Source organism: Saccostrea cucullata, unplaced genomic scaffold (assembly GCF_032062105.1).
Source record: "Saccostrea cucullata isolate Sc308-1 unplaced genomic scaffold, CSIRO_AGI_Scuc_v1 ctg264, whole genome shotgun sequence".
NCBI classification, from domain to species: domain Eukaryota; kingdom Metazoa; phylum Mollusca; class Bivalvia; order Ostreida; family Ostreidae; genus Saccostrea; species Saccostrea cuccullata.
Window position 1 is genome coordinate 387,103 of NW_026932935.1, and position 20,489 is coordinate 407,591.

A 20,489-nucleotide genomic window follows, 5' to 3' on the forward strand; every position below is an offset into this window, starting at 1 on the left:
TTGAAATTTGTTCATTAGGCACATTGATATTATTGGGATGTCACCTAGCTTCTACATGCAGTTTTCAGAATAGAAAGTTTTTAAATCAATATGAGAAATTTTGCCAGTACTATTCACAAAAGAAAACGGATTATCATCACTGATTAGTTTTAACTGTGGTCAATTTTTGTTTTTATTTGCTACTTGTTTTTAATGATTTAAGATATTTTCAGGCACCATGTCACATGGTATCTTGCTGATCACAGCAGCATTAGTCTGCACTCTGTCTCTGGAAGTGCTTGGTAGTTATGAAGGCATCCCCCAGACTATGCTGGGTGAAATACCGCTAGCAGGACTCACCAGGACAATACCCCTGGGAAGTTTCCTCCCTCCCATTGCTTCATCATGCTGCCCATGCCCAGCTCCCAGCAGAATTTACCCAGAGAGATACATCATTATTGACAGAATGTCTCCTCCCCCTCCTCCAAGTTTACCCAGAGCTTACGGTAAATACCATGCTTTAAATTTATGTCAAAAAATCATTAATTTATCAGAATTCTTATTACTTAATATAAATTCATATTTTCAAAAACATTCAATATATTTATTTATTGAAATATTCTGTATCAAATTGGCAGAAAGAATTTACTTTATAAAAAAAAAAGTGAAAGATGGGTTTGTCCTTAAACTATTGGAAAAAGATTCCTCAAGGATATTTACATTATGAAATTATAATGCTTTTTTCATGTCACTGTAATAAAGTTCAAATGTTTCATCATGTACAAACAGGTGCCTCCTTGATGATGTCACCACCTCATCACTCTATGATGATGTCACCTCCTCCCAAGCCTCCAACCATACCATCTGATCCAGAGCCTACGCCAGAAACAAGTGGTGGATCAAATGGGGGTGGGGACCGCTAAATGCCTGCTGACACATTTTGACTGTTAGTCTGACATTTCATTTTGTGGTGTAAATAGTATGAAATGTAAACCAAACCCTATTTAAGGGTATACTTTAGTCTTAATTACCATTAGTCAATAAAACTTAAAATGTTCAATAATTTATTAAATTTTCTTTTGCACAAATAAAGAAAACAGTTTTAATCTTATGTTGAAAGATCTACAAACTCTACACTAAAGCAAAGACATAAATATCATTCTTCGGTATTTATGTCTTTGACTAAGCTAACAATAAATAGTTTATCTTTAGATGTTTTGAATCACAAATTTTCTTTACTTGTGAACAAATATGCATACATTATCATCATCAATCACATATATTCTCATCTCTTATTTCAGAACTTGTTTCAAACATGAAAGTTTCATAAATCATTTAAAAATATTTCTCAGTGGAAATCAGTACACGTATTAATTGCAAAATAAGACAGCATAATATTATGCATTTTAACTTTTATCATTGCCTCTTACCCCAAGCTTTAAAGATAATTAATATGGAAGTCTACTGAATGAATATTAAAAAAAAAAAAATGAATTTCCTCCTTTAGATGTTAGGTTTAATCATAAAATGTGCAGTTTTTTTTTTAAATTTCAGTGTTAATTATTTTACAAATTTTAATTTATTTTCTTTCATGTCTTCCCTTTTTTTTTTTTGTTCTTTTAATTAATTAAAACCTGGAGGTATTGCAGCTTTTAAACAAAAACAAAACAGTGAATACATTTTTATCAAACTTGAACATAAATATATATAAAAGACAAGAGGCCCATGGGCCACATCGCTCACCTGAGTAACTTGGGTGATGCAGATCTTTTTAAAAGATTTGTTCTATATATATTTCTATGTAAAACTTGGATTCCCCATTGTGGCCCCGCCCTACGCCCGAGGGTCATGATTTTAACAATTTAATATCTACACTACTCAAGGATGCTTCCACATAAGTTTCAGCTTTCCTGGCCTAGTGGTTCTTGAAAAGAAGATTTTAAAAGATTTGTTCAATAAATCTCTATGTTAAACTTGGATTCCCTATTGTGGCCCCGCCCTACCCCCGGGAGTCATGATTTTCACAATTTAATATTTACACTACCCAAGGATGCTCCCACATAAGTTTCAGCTTTCCTGGCCAAGTGGTTCTTGAGAAGAAGATTTTCAAAGATTTGTTCTATATATTTCTATGTAAAACTTGGATTCCCTATTGTGGCCCCGCCCTACGCCCGAGGGGTTCATGATTTTAACAATTTAATATCTACACTACCCAAGGATGCTTCCACATAAGTTTCAGCTTTCCTGGCCCAGTGGTTCTTGAGAAGAAGATTTTTAAAGATTTGTTCTATATATTTCGATGTAAAACTTGGATTCCCTATTGTGGCCCCGCCCTACCCCCAGGGGTCATGATTTTAACAATTTAATATCTACACTACCCAAGGATGCTTCCACATAAATTTCAGCTTTTCTGGCCCAGTGGTTCTTGAGAAGAAGATTTTTTAATGACCCCACCCTATTTTCGTATTTTCTTGATTATCTCCCCTTGGAAGGGGTCTTGGCCCTTGATTTTAACAATTTAAATTCCCATCACCCAAGGATGCTTTGTACCAAGTTTGGTTAAAATTGGCCCAGTGGTTCTTGAGAAGAAGTTGAAAATGTGAAAAGTTTACAGACGGATGACGGACGGACGGACGGATGGTGTGACACCGGGTGATCAGAAAAGCTCACTTGAGCTTTCAGCTCAGGTGAGCTAAAAAACAGTGCATAAAATTAACACACACAAAATCCAGTTCTTTACACATCTTATATGCAACCTCTTGAAGAAAAACATAAATCACATCTGGAGAATAAACTGAAACCAAATGTCGGGAAGTTTTAGAAGTCAAATGTTTATCTGAAATGTGATCGCTCCTAGAGCATGGGAATATTCTTGTTTGTGAGCTGAGATAAATTAACGATAAGCAGAAGAAAAAAATATGTCGCTGAGACAAATAGACATCTTGTGAACAGTGACTTTAAGCACTACTAAAACAGATGCTATAATTTATGTAACACACAAATTTAGTCTATGACAGAAATCTAGCTATAATATGTGGGGAGAACAAGAACACAGGAGTTGCGCATCGTCTTAAATGTCTACCCTACTTTTATGTATGATATTTCTGAGCACTGCTCTATACAAAGACTATACAAAGACTAATTTAAATTGTAAATTGGTGTATGTACAGGTTTAAAAATAACAATAAGAGGTGCTAAGCCACAAACCTACCTAAACACATACGCCTAATAATAATTCTTTATTTTTTAGCAACAAATGAAATTGGTGACTAGATTTAATGCCAAATTAAAAAGGGTTACTTTTTTTATTAACCATAAGAAATTCATTTATTATTAATGCATAAACTGTTTAACTTGCATTTAAAAAATAACTATCTACAAACTATGCATTCCTTTACGAATTTCAAGTATAATCATAATATTTAATAATTTGTAGAATGCTCTGAATGGTTAGTATATTGCATATGTACAAGTCATAAAAAGAGGTAGATTCAGAAACTATATTCCTTAAAAGGCATTAGTGGTTAAACCTGTATTTGATCCCTTATTGAACTAGCCCTTAACTGCCCAACAGGAAAACATGGTTACAATGAACATCCTGATTAATCAGTGATGCTTACAAATAAAACATTAGTAAGCTAGTTCTTAATCAGATATTACTTGTAATGAATTTCATTCTGCAATAAGTTGACTGTGTATGTATTCATATATTTTACATGTAGTTAAAGTGCATATACTTGTTGGTTCAGCACTGGATTAATATCACATTGTGGAATGCCTTATACAAGTACAGGTGTACTGAAAGACAATTAGAGCACATTAGAAAGCACCTTAATTGATCAGTAAATTTCTAATTAGAAAAAAATATTTCTGTCATTCTCCCTAATACAAAAACAATTCACCTTTCATACAGGATACAGGACATAAATAAGTTTATGCTATAATATGTTAAGGGGGATTTTTCAAAGCATTTTAAAAAGTTTTTCATTTAATAGTAAAGATTAAGTGCATGAAAATTTCAAGTTCAGAAATATATAAAAGATCAAGGAAAAACTACTAACATATATAGCTTAAAAACTCTAAAAAGAATCATCACATTCATTAATCACATTAAATTTACAAACCAAAAAATATAACCCTATGTTTTCCCTTCAAAAAATATACTCTCAATACCCTAAGCATAAAAAATCAGTACATATAATAAATAACTATTGATGACCTATGAGCATGCTTATAAGTTTGTGCTATAGTTGTCTGAATTAACAGAAGAGCCCGATGGATTGCGAGTGTGATCTTGTAGCCTGGTCTTCATGTCTTTCCCTATGCTGCTTGTAGAATGGGGCTTGGGTATCAGAGGAGAGGACACAGTTTTATCTTCACTGTTTTCAAGATCGGAAGTTTTTCGGTTGAAGGGCTGCATCTCAAAGTTATCAACAACAATTCTGGAGTTGTTTTTAACAACAGCTACATCTGGTGCATCTCCGTTTGACAAACTGGTTTTGTGATCCCCTGCTTCTTTCTTCGGCTCCTTTGGTTTGGATTTATCCCCCTTGAGAATTGCTTTGGCTATGTTGAACTTAGAGGCTTTAGGTGCTGCCTTAGGGGAGACAACTTCTTGGGTGTCTTCGTCAATGGTTGCCAATTTGGCAGTGTCTTCATCCGGAACTATGCTGATATCATCTATAAGCAAATGATTGGGTAATAATTCTTAATGATTTCAATATAAATGACAAATGATATCAGTGTCACCTCAATACACAATTTACATTAACATTAACCCCCCTATCATCCTATCATATCATTATACAAGCACTTATTCCAAGACTTACAACAGTACATTAAATTTTATAAAAGCAGCCATATAGAATCCTCGAAAGGAAAATGTATTTGATTAAGGACTGTATACAACAGTATAAAAAATTCTACAATGTTTTAGAATCTTGGATGTCTGTAGCACTTGTACACAAATACAACTTTTTGCTACCTGGCAATTTTTTGGCCCTAAATGAAGCGTTGGTGATGGCTGATTTGGAGATGGAGTGAGCTGATGTAGACGGGGTGACGGCCATCATTCCTCGCACACTGTCACTGGAACTGGACACCACAGACTGTAGACTGTTAGTCATTGCATTTGTTACCTGTTAAACATCACAGAGAAAAAACTATTATTAAACACCAACAAAGTACCTGAGTTAATCTTAGATAGGTATATAATTATTCAAAATAAGCCTTATTTTGTGAAGGAAAAGGAGTGTTTAAATTTTGGTTTCTTCTTGTACCGTCTAATAAATTGTAAATTTAAGAATTCAAATTCTAGATATTGTCCGATTTTCTTAAGTTTCTATGAAACACGTCATTTTACAGTTTATATACTGACCAGTAAAACATCAGCATACAGCTCATAGCTGGCTCTATGATGAAGATCATAAATAGCTTTAAGTCCTAAGGAGGGCTGGCTATTAAACCTAGTGACAAAAAAAAAAAATATTTAATTCAAGTATGTTAGAGTTATCTTCCCTTACAGAGCAAATTAATAAGGTATTTATTGACTTGCTTTTTTCATAAACTTTTTATCACACTGAATTGAATGAAACAAAATATATATAATTTTAAAAATTATGCCTTTTGGACAATATTAAAAGGTCCTCCACCTTTAAAGTCTGCTTTCAAGTAAACACTTACGTGACATAGTATAAGCCTGAGAGCATTTCAATCATGAGGGAGGGACTGACAGCCAGTCTGGGGGGTAGGTCCCCATACTGACTCTGTCTCCTGCTCTGCTGGGGGGAGTCAGACAGGGAAAATGTAGCAACCTCCTCATCAGTGTAAAGGTCCGACAGATTGAGGAATCCAGTGGTAGCTATCCTACAATACATAAAAGTGATAGTCTTTAAAATATTCAGTTTAGGCCATCTATAAAATAATGTTCACTAACCACCTTCCAACTTCAGAAAAAAAAAAATGGATTGGTAATTAGCCCTGAAATCCCCCCCAAAATTTTCAACACTGATGTTTATTAATTTTCACAATTTAAAACTGAAGGTAGCCTTAGGCTAAAACTTGTCTCTCTTTGTTGCAGGTGAGGCATCATCATCTAACCTTACTTGCACATGAACTGCATAAATTTGGACTTGTCATATTAGGAAAGGTTATTAATACAGTAAAAGCTTGTTATCTTGAATGTGATGGGACTGAGAGAACACTTTGAGATACAAGTACCATATACGAAAAGTTGCTGGAACTTCGAATCTGGGAATCCATTGAACTCGATATAAAGGTTTTTGAGATAACTTTGTTGAATTGTTTAATAATTTTTTTTTAAATGTTTTAATATTCACTTCGTTCCTTTGTTTTTAGTTGCAATTGGGAATGAATTCAAAAAATCTTACAAAATTAATGTCAACCCTTTATACATTGAAGTATCATTCTTTCTTTTCATGTACAATCACATTAACAGGTTGAGTTTAAGAATCCTATTCGACCTTAGGTAATTCTGATTTCCCATTAGTCTACATTGGAACGCAATTTCCACCAAATCCTTAAGTCTACCCCACTAATCACTTTGTAAGCTTGATCTTTCGAAAAATCGTTGATCTCGAGAGAAAGAGACAGATACGAGATACGGAGTATGGAAAATTTTTGCCTGCGCTAAAGTATCTGTTAATTATAATTAATAATCCTGGCTCAGGTTATTGATTGGTTACCTGGAGGATGATTTACAGAACCAAAGATGAGACTGAGTTGTCAACTCCGCGATCTCCATCGTGTACGTCTGGAGAACGTTGGACAATATAGCCTGTCTGAAAGAAAAGATATTACGAAAATGTAATTAACATAGAAATGAAAAATTTATTTTGAAATTTTATACATGTACAATGTATTAAGAAATGTCAACAAAATTTTTTATGCATGCTTTAGTTATTTGAACTTTTTATGATTTTTTCCTTTCTTCTTATGTTTATTTTTTTTTTTGGAATATAAATCTGATATTTTTCCTTTTAACATCTTTTTCTTGCATTTCCTTTCTACTGTGTTCAATGTACTAAGTACATGTATTCCCAAAATTCAATTTAGAGTTTACCAACTAAAACTTTTACCTCAGCAAATTGAATACACTTTATAAAACTGGGTATGGAAAAAGCTACAGTAGCATAATGTCTTTTTTAAGGGGTGGGGTGGGGTTGAGATATTGCATATATGTAAGAAAACTTGAATTCATTTGATGAACATCCTCAGAAAGAGATCAAAAATTCAATAAATTACAAGTATCCTGCACTCTCTATCAGGTGAAAACTTCAGAAAATTGCAATCTGCAAAAATATGATTTACTCTCTTAATAAACTTGTCCATAAATTACAAGTAACCTTCATCTCTGAGAAAAATTGTTTTGCGATCGCCTTCGGCCAAAACACAATGAAGAGATCAATGGAAACAAATTAACTCACTGGAGTATGAAATTTCTAGACGAGGCATTTTTTCCTTCATTACAGAAGAAGAACACAGTGTGTCTCCTCTGGACTACCTCTTTCCTCTATTGATTATGAAAACCCAGAGAACATGTGTACGTTTAGCTCACTAATCTGCAGTTGGCATTTAGGCAAAACGAGGATACACAAATTTTAGAGAAAGTCAAAACTAAAATTCAATCTTTATGAATTACATATACTTTCCTTATCTTAATAGTATTTAGAACAACAGTTAAGTAAATCACTTCTAGATGTATGTATTAATTTTTTTTTAATAGCAAAAAAATATTTACTTGAATTCAAACTTAAGGTGAAACTTAAAGTTGAATACTTCAAATTATCAATTTCAATTCCACTGAAAAGTTTTCAAGTAACAAAAGCACTACTTGCTATATCCTCAGCCACTAACCTAGAAAAGCATAAGGACAATGCAGACATCCATGGGCCTTCTTATGAAAAGAGTTTGAGCCAGGTAGGGCCAAAGTGAAAGCATATATAGACAATCATTTGACATGAAAAGGCATTCTACCTTGACCTTATATCTAAATGTGGACCCAAAGTCACTGCATTTCCTCCACCAACAGGCACTCTATGGGTGAAGTATAAGCCAAACTAGGCCAAGGGGGAGGGAAAATGTGATCCAAACAGGGAGATGTTTCTGTATTTGGCCTTTTATCAAATTTTTTTCTTCAAAGTCACTTCAAACCAATTTACCCATTGGTAATCTATAGGTATATAGTCTGAGCTTGACTGGGTCAAACGGAAAGAAAATATATGTGTTCTGGACAAGGATTTTACACAGAAAGCTTTTTAACCTTAACCTTTGATCTAGAAATTTTGGTTCAAGGTCACTACATATTTTTTAGCCACCTGTACTCGATAAATGAAAAGGAGATAAAATATGCTCCTGACAAGGATTTTTTACAGACTTTTTTTTAAACTTGGCTTTTTATCCACTGGTTCAAGGTCACTGAAAACCTTCTATCCACAGGCACCCTCTGATGAAGAATAATTATTGATTCTGACTAGGCCAAGGGGAGATATGGGGGTAGTAACATCAGTTAGTGTGTCATTATGTTAATTTTACACAAATTAGGTGTAATGTACTCCATGATAAAATCTCCATCAAACCTTGTGACAATGACAAGTACTCATAATACAATGGCCAGTAACTTCAATGCCCCCGAGGATCATTGAACTTTAATCCGTCAAACTCTTAACTGTATATGGGGACTATAACCTTAACATAGGTCAACACTCTTCTCTCAGTTCAACTAATTAATATCACACTATAAAAGCCATTGGAATATCATGTACAGATCAATTTAAAAACATAATTATCTACAGAACCTTTACCCAATTCAATAAAATATTACACTTTTTAAGAGTCGCAACATTTGAATATCATGTACATGTACATGAATGAATGAAAAGGCATTTTAAAAGAGTAATCTTGTGATGGTAATTAACAAAATTTATCAGATATTACCGGTAATCTAGTTCACCTTTCTTTTTTTTTGTTCACTAATGTCTAATTAGCCAATTCATTATTTTTTATGCAATTATTTTAAGAAAAAGATGTAGAAAAAAATCAACATCCCTTTAATTAATGAGAGTGTTACATAAATGCTACAATATCAAACTAAGAAGTGTAAAGTAAAGTGTCATCAACATTGTGTGGAACATCAAAACCTTTAAAACTGCAGAGAGAACTGAAGTTATCACTGGACCTTCTTTTATGCATGCTATTTCTTCCCATGACCTTTTGACCTAAATGTATACAGTAAAACTCGATTGTAGCGAAGTCCTGGGGACCTGTGAATTTAATTCACTATATCCGTAATTCGTTATATCCGTATAACGAATCCGCATAACCATTATAGCGAATTCGCAATATGCATGTTTTCCTTCAGGTATTACTACCAAATATTTTAGGGAAGCAAATATTACAAAACATATCTTCGATAACTAAGGTTTTATTATGAATTGAATTTTATATACAAATGCTAAAAGGAAATAAAGTCAGTTCAATTTTTTTTATAATCTTGGAAAGTTCATTATAAAAGATGTAAATTTCATTAAATTTAACCTCAACGGGACTCAAAATCAATTCGCTATATCCGTAAATTCGTTATATCAGAGTTTGTTATAACCGTAAAATTTTACAAAGATTTGTTAAGAATTTTGCCGAGGGCCAAGAAAAACTTCGCTATATGGGTGAATTCGCTATATCTGTTCGTACTAAACGAGTTTTACTGTAGAACTGTTTATTTTTATGAAGGTACGCTGTATGTTGGGAGTTGAAATATGTATTATTTCATTGAAATTTCATTTGAAAAGTAAAAGAACCAGAAGTCTCTGTCGAGACTGTAGCTCTACTGGTTTGTACTTATAACAAAGGATAAGAAAAGAAGCCATTGCAATCAGACCAAAACTGTAGAAGGAGTGATGTTTTAAAGGAATTTCACGGACATTTCTATTTTTAGTACTAATGGCAACATCATTCATCAAAATCAAAAACCGATGCACTATTTAATGTATCTTAGTGTAGTCTACTTGTGTGCCAAGTTAAATTGAAATCAGACCAAAACTGTAGAAGGAGTAGTGTTTTAAAGGAATTTCACAGAAAATTCTATTTTTAGTAACCACGACAACACCATTCATCGAAATCAAAAACCGATGCACAGAATTATGTGTCTTAGTGTAGTCTACTTGTGTGCCAAGTTACATTGAAATCGGACCAAAACTGTAGGAGGAGTAGCATTTTGAAAAATTGTTTACAGACAGACAGACAGACGGACGGACGACAGTCACCTTACTATTGCATAAGCTCTTCTGGTCTCTGACCAGTAGAGCTAAAAACCGATGCACAGAATTATGTATCTTAGTATAGTCTACTTGTGTGCCAAATTATATTGTAATCGGACCAAAACTGTAGGAGGAGTAGCATTTTAAAAGAATTTCTCAGAAATTTCTATTTTTAGTAACCATGGCAACACCGTTCATCGAAAGCGAAAACCAATGCACAGAATTATGTATCTTAGTGTAGTCTACTTGTGTCCCAAGTTATATTGAAATTGGACCAAAACTGTGGGAGGAGTAGCATTTCGAAATAATTTCACAGAAATTTCTATTTTTAGTAACCACGGCAACACCGTTCATCGAAATCAAAAACTGATGCAAAGAATTATGTATCTTAGTGTAGTCTACTTGTGTGCCAAGTTATACTGAAATCGGACCAAAACTGTAGGAGGAGTAGCATTTCGAAAGAATTTCACAGAAATTTCTATTTTTAGTAACCACGGCAACACCATTCTTCGAAATCATAAACCGATGCACAAAATTATGTATCTTGGTGTAGTCTACTTGTATGCCATGTTATATTGAAATCGGACCAAAACTGTAGGAGGAGTAGCATTTTGAAAAATTGTTTACAGACAGACAGACGGACAGCTAGACAGACGGACGGACGACGGACGCATTACTATCGCATAAGCTCTTCTGGTCTCTGACCAGTAGAGCTAAAAACTAGTTTTCAACTTATCATCTGAAATTTTTTTTTTGCATTGCATGAGTTTGACATTTGACCTAAAAAGTTACTAAGGTGTACTTGTTACTGTCACTTGTTACTTCGCTCACCTGTTTCATCCATTAATGGCCTCATACTAAGGTAAGGGCCCACTCCTAGTGTAACATTACATGTAGTGTGAATCTATCTGTATACCTTTATTATTTAGCTCACCTGTTTTGTCCATTAATGGCCTCATACTAAGGTAAGGGACCACTCCTAGTGTAACATTACATGTAGTGTGAATCTATCTGTATACCTTTATTATTTAGCTCACCTGTTTTGTCCATTAATGGCCTCGTACTGAGGTAAGGGTCCACTCCTAATGTAACATTACATGTAGTGTGAATCTATCTGTACCTTTATTATTTAGCTCACCTGTTTTGTCCATTAATGGCCTCGTACTGAGGTAAGGGTCCACTCCTAGTGTAACATTACATGTAGTGTGAATCTATCTGTATACCTTTATTATTTAGTTCACCTGTTTTGTCCATTAATGGCCTCGTACTGAGGTAAGGGACCACTCCTAATGTAACATTACATGTAGTATGAATCTATCTGTATACCTTTATTATTTAGCTCCCCTGTTTTGTCCATTAATGGCCTCATACTGAGGTAAGGGACCACTCCTAGTGTAACATTACATGTAGTGTGAATCTATCTGAACACCTTTTATTTATTATTTAGCTCACCTGTTTTGTCCATTAATGGCCTCGTACTGAGGTAAGGGACCACTCCTAGTGTAACATTACATGTAGTGTGAATCTATCTGAACACCTTTTATTTATTATTTAGCTCACCTGTTTTGTCCATTGATGGCCTCGTACTGAGGTAAGGGTCCACTCCTAATGTAACATTACATGTAGTGTGAATCTATCTGAACACCTTTATTATTTAGCTCACCTGTTTTGTCCATTAATGGCCTCGTACTGAGGTAAGGGACCACTGCACCACGTCTCGGCCTCGCGGCGGTCCAGTCGTGACAGGGCACTCTCTGTGAGGGAGATACTGCTGATGCTGGTTGGCTACAAAGACAGGAAATTACTGGGTAAGTAAAGTCTAACACATACTGAGCTTCTAAAGCATTGAGTGAAACTTGTCTAATCCAGATAAAACTGGTTCCAAAGACATTGGTGGTATTAGACAACATTCCGAATTAGAGAACATGCACCTTTAAGGGATTTAAACTTGACATTTTATTTGGTAAGATTTATATACACAGCATCTGTATTAGACAAGTTTCCATGTTTCACTGTACTATCATGATCAAGTTATCTTTATTTACACACTGAATTGTCAACAGATTTTTCCATTTCTTGATCATGACAAAGAGCACATGGTGGGTGTGACCAGTTGGAAGGGGATACTCAATCCACCATGGCACCTCATCCCACCTCTGATGTGTTAGAGGTCTGAGATTTAGAGGTTTTGAGCTTGAATTCTGTTTGTTATAATCTCCATATACATGAATTTCCTTTTACAGACATTTTCTAGGAAATTTAAATCCTAGCCAATTTATTTTCATGGAACACAAAGGAAGCTACATGAACAAAATACTAAAAATTGGCATAAAACTACTTTTTCATATCATCTTAAACAAATAAAAAATAAAAATGAACTAAAATACAAAGCCACAAAAATTTTAATGGATCATTCATTAAAAAACCTGGCATGATCCAAGGCAAAATAATTGGATCCCTGATCATTGAGAACTCCCTAATCATCATCAGTCAGTAATAAGTGCAGCATCCCAGCTCAGATGTCTGCCTCAGAAGTTTTACATCGGTTTAATGTCAATAACAAGTGCTCTGTCTCTTTACTGAAATATTTTAATGAAAGTTTTTTTTGTCATTTGTTTCCGTATGGAGTTTGCATGAATGCTAATGATGGGTTTTCTTTTAGGCATAAACCTAATTTCAAGAATATTGGTCGGCTTTTATATTAAACTCCAATTTTATTTCATATTTCTAGTTCAAGTACTCTTAGTACATTTTGGTAAAGAAAAAATATAAATAGTACTTAGTACTTCGGTTGATTTCTGCAGAGTCATTTGTAGATGCTCTGTAAATAATTCAATTCAAAGTTTGTTGAAAATTCAAATTCACATAGAATTACATGTACAATTAACATGAACTGAATTTGAGCCATTATTTAAATGCTGAATTTTCTACAGATTTTTCCCTTTGTTTGATCATGACAAGGAACACACGGTGGGTGTGACCAGTCGACAGGGGATGCTCACTCCTCCATGGTACCTGATCCCACCACTGATGTCTGTAGAGGTCCGTGTTTGCTCTTCTCCAAAGCTGTATTCTTTCAATATACTTTTAAGCTTGATTACATTTGATTGCGCCCATGTGAAAAGTGGTCCTTATGGCAATTTTTATGCATTTTGAGTTTTTCACGGATTCTGATAGAGTAAGGTTAGAAGTTGTCAAATATGAATTTTTATGGTCCTACGTCTACTCTAAGTAGGTTTTTTTCTTCATTTTTATCAAATATATTTTAACAGGTTAATAATGACGTCATGTTTTTCAACAACGTCAAACGTTTTCAGAGTGAACGTTAAATGATTTTCTTCTGTAATTTTACTAGGGTGATTAATAGTTGTATAATATTTAATATTTTTCCATGCACATTATTTTTATCTCAATGTCTCTTTTAATTATTAATAATTATCAAATAGTTATATATATTATGGATTCTTCAGTGGTGTATAGTATTATGAGTGAGTGTTTGTTTTACATTTCACTTTTCTATGACACCAGGGGGAGACCTGAACAGCGGGCAACATCCATTCATTTTTTTTTTTTTTTTGCAACAATTATTTTCTCAAACAAAATATTTACTGGTAATGCATGCAAGAGTCATTTGATAAGCCTATAGAATTCATTTGAAAATTATTTTAATTTAAACTTTGCTCTCGATAGGTCAAGATTTCAGCATAAACGATATATCTTTAGTTACCTTATATGTGAAAAAAAATAATTTTTTAAAAATTATATCTGGAACAACATTACGCTACCTAAATGCTACTGCGGAGTGAAAATTTATTTGATTGTTCTTTCTTTCTAAATTTTATATAAAGACAGAAAAATTGTGAAGTGTGGTACATGTAACATGTAATTACGACACACAATAGACAGTAAATAAAAAAGAAATTCGGTTGATTCACTGCATCTATAAGGTTGTCTGTCTGCATTGGGTCAACAATGACACTTCTTTTTTGAAAATATAAAGGATACACGAAATATTTTTCAGTCTAGCAGTAAAAATATTTTAATATTAACCAATCAAAAGGTGGAAATTTTACAAACAAATAAATGAGTTATAATCCGCAATCATTTACACAATAGATAAACCCAAGATTAACATTTGTAGGATTATGTGTATGTTGCTGAGGGGGGGGGGGGGGGGGGGGGGTAAAAATCTAAATGGCAGAAACTTACAATTCTTGTGAACACGAGTTAAAATAAATAATTTTTTTTTACTTCAAAAGTTTTAGGTGCACCCAGTACCATTAACCCTACAACTTGCAGATTCACTTTTTTATTTAGGTTTGAAATAATGCGTGCCTATTATTCTTCATTTTATATTTGTACATTTAATTCTGAGCATTGCCATTTTCAAAATCTGGAACTGAATTGCTATGAATTCAATATTGTTAATCATGTATATAATGATACCCTAGAATTAAAAAATCTGGTTTTATTTTATGAAATGGATGGTTTTAGAAGCACTCCCATAGAATTAAATTAAAGATGCCATTTACGGTTTATATGTATAGCTTTTGTTGGGGTAGGGGTTGGTTAAAGATTAATAACATGTAATTGTTAATGCCTATATATACAGTCAGTTGAATATGACTGTTTTGTATAATATATTTCTTGACAATTGTCTGCGAACTAGCTGAGCTTTTAAATGTCAGATTTTTGTAGGGATGTAAACATCTTAGAAAATCATCATATTATTTATGACTTAATTTAAAAAAAATCACTCTAATGTTGTTTTCTAATTTTATTCTATAAAATGAGTTTTAAAGAGTATGAATTCCATTCTGGTCCCGTGCCCAGGGACGTAGCAATGGGGGGCCTTCACTTTTTTTCCCAACTTTACTTATACTATAGGAATTGATAATTGAAAGTCTGGTTGGCCCCCCACTATTAGTGATGTACGGAAATCGTAGTATAAAAATTGGTACTGAAAGTAGTTGACATTAAAAAAAAGTTGACCTCTACCACCCCCCCCCCTCCCTCTTCCCCCGCCCTCCCCACGAAATAGGATTTTCGACTTTGTGCAACATAAACCCCCCTTTTTTTTTTGCTAGTCAAATTTTTCAGGGAAGTAAAAAAAATTCTCTGACCCCCCCCCTTTCAAAAACGATGCTACGTGCCTGGTACCAGAGGCTTGGATATGCTAAGCCTTGTAAAGCCTACATGTTGCGGAAATATATAAGGACACCCCCACCCCCATCCCCTGCACTGCGGCCAAAATAAAACAAAATGCAAGCATATTGTTGCGGTTTTATGTCATGTATTTTCAGCATTGAATTTTATTTTCTGTTAGCATTTACATGTAGAAATAAAACCCGACCCTGAACTTATAAGGATTTTTTTATCAACCAAAACAAAAAAAAATCATATTTGGGCATATTTAATAATATTTATCCATAATTTGATGGCAGGTAAAACAATATATTATTCCACACTGATAACTGCAATAAGATTATAAGCTCAGTGATGATTGAGTTTTTAGCATGATAATTGATCTGTTAAGAGACATTCAATGCTGATCGAGCTTTTATATGAAAGACAAAATTCGTCATTGCTTAAGGAATTAATTTGCAAATAATGCTTAAAACATTTGAACTCCGTATGAAGAAAAAAAAAAAACAAAAAAAAAGCACGTAAGTACCAAAGAGTTACATGTATATTAAATTTAGAGATCTTGAAAATAAATAGCTATACATGTATATATAGTTTAGAGAAGAAAAATGATATTTTCTTTCATTTATTATTTCATTTGTTTTGAAAACTTATCTTTTTCAATAGAGTTTCACATTTCTCAATATTAGATAAATAGATTCAATATGAATATTTTTATCTACCCTCCATCCTCTCTCTCTCTCTCTCTCTCTCTCTCTCTCTCTCTCATCAGATTAATTTGACCAGCTCTATTTAAGTTAGAACCTTAAGAACATTTTTTTTTTCATTCGGATGTTTTTGCATGTTTTAATTTCTCTAAATTGAAGTGTCTTTGTGCAACAAGAATAAGACAAAACATTTTTAAAGGGCTAATTGTATTCGGTGTGTCGGCGCGCTCGCGCAACAGATTTAATAAATTTATCGCTTATACAACATCGGGCTCGATATCCTCCACTCATTAAAGTACTGAAAGTACTGATATGTGTTGATTTTAATGACGGTTTCAATAAAATTTAATGTTTCACACTTTGTTAACAAGATTTTTAAGTTATGTTCATTTATGCTCTATAAGGAAGTTTGTTTGAATTAAATGAAAAAGAAAATGACGCGATTATACAGAGTCAAAAAGGTAAGGTTTGTTTTGATCACACTATAACCTTAGAATGATATACCAAAAAGTCTTAAGACTTTTTCTTGTTAATCTTTTTTCAATAAATTAATAAGGTATTTTTCTGACCACAGTTTGTTTAAAAGGGCTATTGATAGCAAAGCCATTTCTTTTACTTAAGTTTCTCCCTATCCTCAGTCCTCTCTAATAAAGACAAGGTAATTCTTAGCAGCAATTTATATTACCGTATATCAGGTTTTTTCCGCGTCATGTTTTTTCCGCGAATCAGAAGCTAAATCAGTATATTAAATTTACGCGAATCAAATTTTCACTATTTCAAAGTCCAAGTTACTATATTGTAACAAGTGTTTAAGCCTATGAAGGAATCGGATGTTAATTGTAAAGCTTGAGTTACTTAATACGGTTGAGAAATAGCTAGATCAATATCGTCAATTTCGGAAGACCCGCTCATCTGATTATACACCTGTGTTGCATACTAACTCTCAAATCCACAGATTTTATTTTTAAGATTTAAACAATTATAGGTTATTTACTGTTCCAAACTGACTAGCAGCTCAGGTATAATTAGTTTAATAGCTTCTCGCATGGAACGTGACCCATATAATTAGCTAGCTTGTCAATTAGTAAACAAACAATAAGGGCTTACACCTATTACCGGTATCTTGCGCTTGTCCTCTGATCCCGCTATTTCTATTTTCTACGATATAAGCATAAAGAAATAATTTTTACTAAAAGAAGAAAAACTTTGTATTAAATTAACGCTGTTTTATTTTCCGCGATTCAAAACTCGTCGCGAACAAAGCGGAAATTGGATACACGCGGAAAAATCCTGATTTTTTTATTTAAATTTTTAATTTAAAACGTAACAAGGAATATTTTTAAACACTGATACCAATGAATGGCAGCTTATAGCCATGAAAATCAAATCTTTAAAAAGGAGTTTAAACTCTAGAGTCTAAGGACATAACATTATACTGGTAAATCTTAATTTGATACATTGGCGTCGGAAGCAAAGTGAAAAGGCCGGGGGGGGGGGGGGGGGGGGGGAATGAAAGAGAAAAAATTCGAAACTAAAAAATCTTAACAAGCAGAAAAAAAGGAAAATTGTATCTATTTTCCAAACACGAAAATCTTATTTCGTTGGGGGGGGGGATCGAACTTTTTTCAATACCGATTTTTGTTCTTTCAAACACTACTACTTACCCTTCTTCGACAACACTGCAACGTGCCAGTTGAAAGTGGGGGCTAAATCTACGCCCTTATGTTTAATATGATGTACGGTATATCTGTGTAAGCCCCCTCCCCCGGTTCCTAAGCCTATATATATTTAAAACATTAAATAAATTTATATAAAAAGCACTCAATATTTTTAAATGCTATAGTTAAAGTTTGGAGAGAGAGAGAAATCGAAAGTAAGTCAATTCCAAAATTCGGGTAAATTTCGGATTACTCTTGCACGGATTGTGGTAAGGCATGCATGGATCAAATGGCATTTAAACTTATTAAAGCTATGCCTTGTACCTCTTCCCTTGCGATACGAGCCATCACCTCCTAGGGAAAATTTTTTGGATCCACCTAAAAAGAAATGCAATCGGGCTCGGGCTGTCGGCTTGAATATAAGCGATAACGCTTACATTATAAAGAAAATCGTTGTCATTTGAGTGTTTTAATGCTTTTGTGGTATTGGGATGAGATGGACGCGCTGGCGCGCCAACGCGCCGAATACAATTAGCCGTTTAAAGTTTAATTTATTTAATCATGATTATTAGGTAGACGCTTTACATGTTTATTATTTAAAAAAAAAAATGAAATTCGTCATGAAATTATTCTATGCAAAAAAAAGGTATAGATAAGAGATTTAAAAAAAAAAAAATTAAAGTCTGTTCAATTTTGCAGTTTTCCTTTTTTTCTTTGTTTTTCCTTTTTCTACATTAACCTTATTCCCAAAGTACAACAATGTTTTTTTATTTAAAAATTCATAATTATGCTGACGATTAAAAGTGTTTTTATTAAGTCATAAAATATCTCTTTTATAATCCGGGAGCAAATTCATGCGACATGCAGCTGAAATGTGAAAAAGTACGCAATTAAAATGAATGTCCCTGTCTGGTACCCCTGTTACATCGATTGTTGACATCAGAGTTATCTCTCCTACTTTTATTTATAGAACTATTGTTCTTACACATTCTTGTTAGTTTAGTAAAAAACGTGGAAGATGTATGTTTAGTTTCAATATTTGTACAAACAATTTAATAACAGTTTAAGCAGTATGCACCGGTCCGATGAATCAATGTTTACATGTGATTGACACGATCGCGATGTATATTTGAGAGTGGTGGAGCGGATCTCAAAGAAGTAGGAAGACAATTATTTTCCTTTGCAATATTTTTTTACGATATACCCTGTCTAAGATGTATTCTAAAAATGGTATAAATATGTAAATAAAATTTATCTAGAGTATAAAGGTTCATTTTCCTATCAGAAAACACCTTGTCTACAGCTTCTATACATTAATTTCCGCATGTAGGAAAACTGTTGGTATTATATAGAGACGTATTTAATAATGATTGTTAAGAAACTAGTTCTAAATGTTTTTATTTATATCTATTAAAATCAGTGGATTAGGAGAATCAGATATTGATTGAATTGATTTATGAATGAAAATAAATTCCACATGTTGGAAACAGCGATAAAAACTCTGGATGTGTCAAACGTCAAAACACGTGGTTAAAAAAAAATCTGCGTCGAAGTTCACCGTCACTCTGCAACGTCACATCTTTGTGACGTTATTTCTCTGTTTTAGCAAAATTGCCATAAGGACCCTTTTCACATGGGCGCAATCATTTGTTATTGCCTTATTTCATTCAAGGTATTTTTTTCTGACTAAAATTTTTTAATTTTTTAAAATTCACTGCAAATAAATACACATTCAAAAGAATTATTGTGAAATATTTGTTTAAAAAATAATGCAGAAGGTTTTTTTTTGAAATGGAAGAAACCTGTCATTACAAATTTTTCCTTTTGTTCATTTGCAAGATCAAGATTTGAATTTGCTCCAAATTACTCTTTGAATTAAATTGGTATCAGTACTGATCAATAACTGAGACTCATTCGCACTAGTGGATTTAGAGCAGGGCCTAGCCCCCCCCCCCCTTCTGTGTCCAAAGTATACACAAGATTTAATAAATCAATTTCTTTTGGTGTGGTTGTGCTCCCTGACCCAGAAATCAAACTGGTAAGCCCCCCCCCCTTTTTTTTTTTCAAGATTCCTGGATCAGCCACTGATTGGGTCAGCAGGTACAAGTCTAACCTTTTTTTAACTTTGGGAGCTGGTCTTCTTAAATATATATGAAGAAATAAATATTCATAGGACAATCCAAAATCATAACAAAATTCTAATTTTTATTGGTTTAAATTGTGTTGAAACAATGGAAGAAAGCAAGCCGGTAGGTAAAGCTATACATGTATATAGTTAAGGTGATCATGTATACTGCTTTTGGAATCAGTACTCACTTTTTCCTCCCCCACCCCCATCCTCCCAAAAAAATAAAATCTCATTCAGCAACTGGAAAATGTCATCAATATAATCATGGCTGAAATTTTGGCAAAGCATTTCCATTTACCTCAGTACAGTTCAGCTATTGGATGGGCCGTCCCAGACTCATTTCATTAATATGTGACTTCAATAAGACTGAGGACTTAACATCTACAGTCAGGCAACTGGAGCAGGTTTAATTACCTGATAACACCAATTACAGTAATGAAGTTCTTGCCGAGGTCTCAGGATTGCTCCAGTATCTCCTGAACTATCTGTTCTAGAAGTGAATTCCCCATGATGCTTATATACTCGTGCACTCTCAATTTTTATAACAATTTCAGATTATTTTTTGTTGTTTTACATTCAACAAAATTTTCTACCATTT

At 33.5% G+C, this 20,489-nt stretch overlaps 1 protein-coding gene across 1 annotated transcript in view; it reads right to left on the minus strand.

Annotated features, from left to right (window-relative positions):
* Positions 1-4,070: 4,070 nt before the first annotated feature.
* Positions 4,071-20,489, minus strand: part of LOC134236570 (hyccin-like) — a 52,594-nt gene continuing 36,175 nt past the window's right edge. The window contains exons 7-12 of the mRNA XM_062718744.1: positions 11,917-12,038; positions 6,684-6,779; positions 5,662-5,844; positions 5,357-5,444; positions 4,964-5,117; positions 4,071-4,659 (exon numbers count right to left, since the gene is read on the minus strand). Coding sequence (XP_062574728.1) covers positions 4,211-4,659; positions 4,964-5,117; positions 5,357-5,444; positions 5,662-5,844; positions 6,684-6,779; positions 11,917-12,038 — 1,092 coding nt within the window. The 3' untranslated portion in view covers positions 4,071-4,210. The remainder of the gene's footprint in view (positions 4,660-4,963; positions 5,118-5,356; positions 5,445-5,661; positions 5,845-6,683; positions 6,780-11,916; positions 12,039-20,489) is intronic.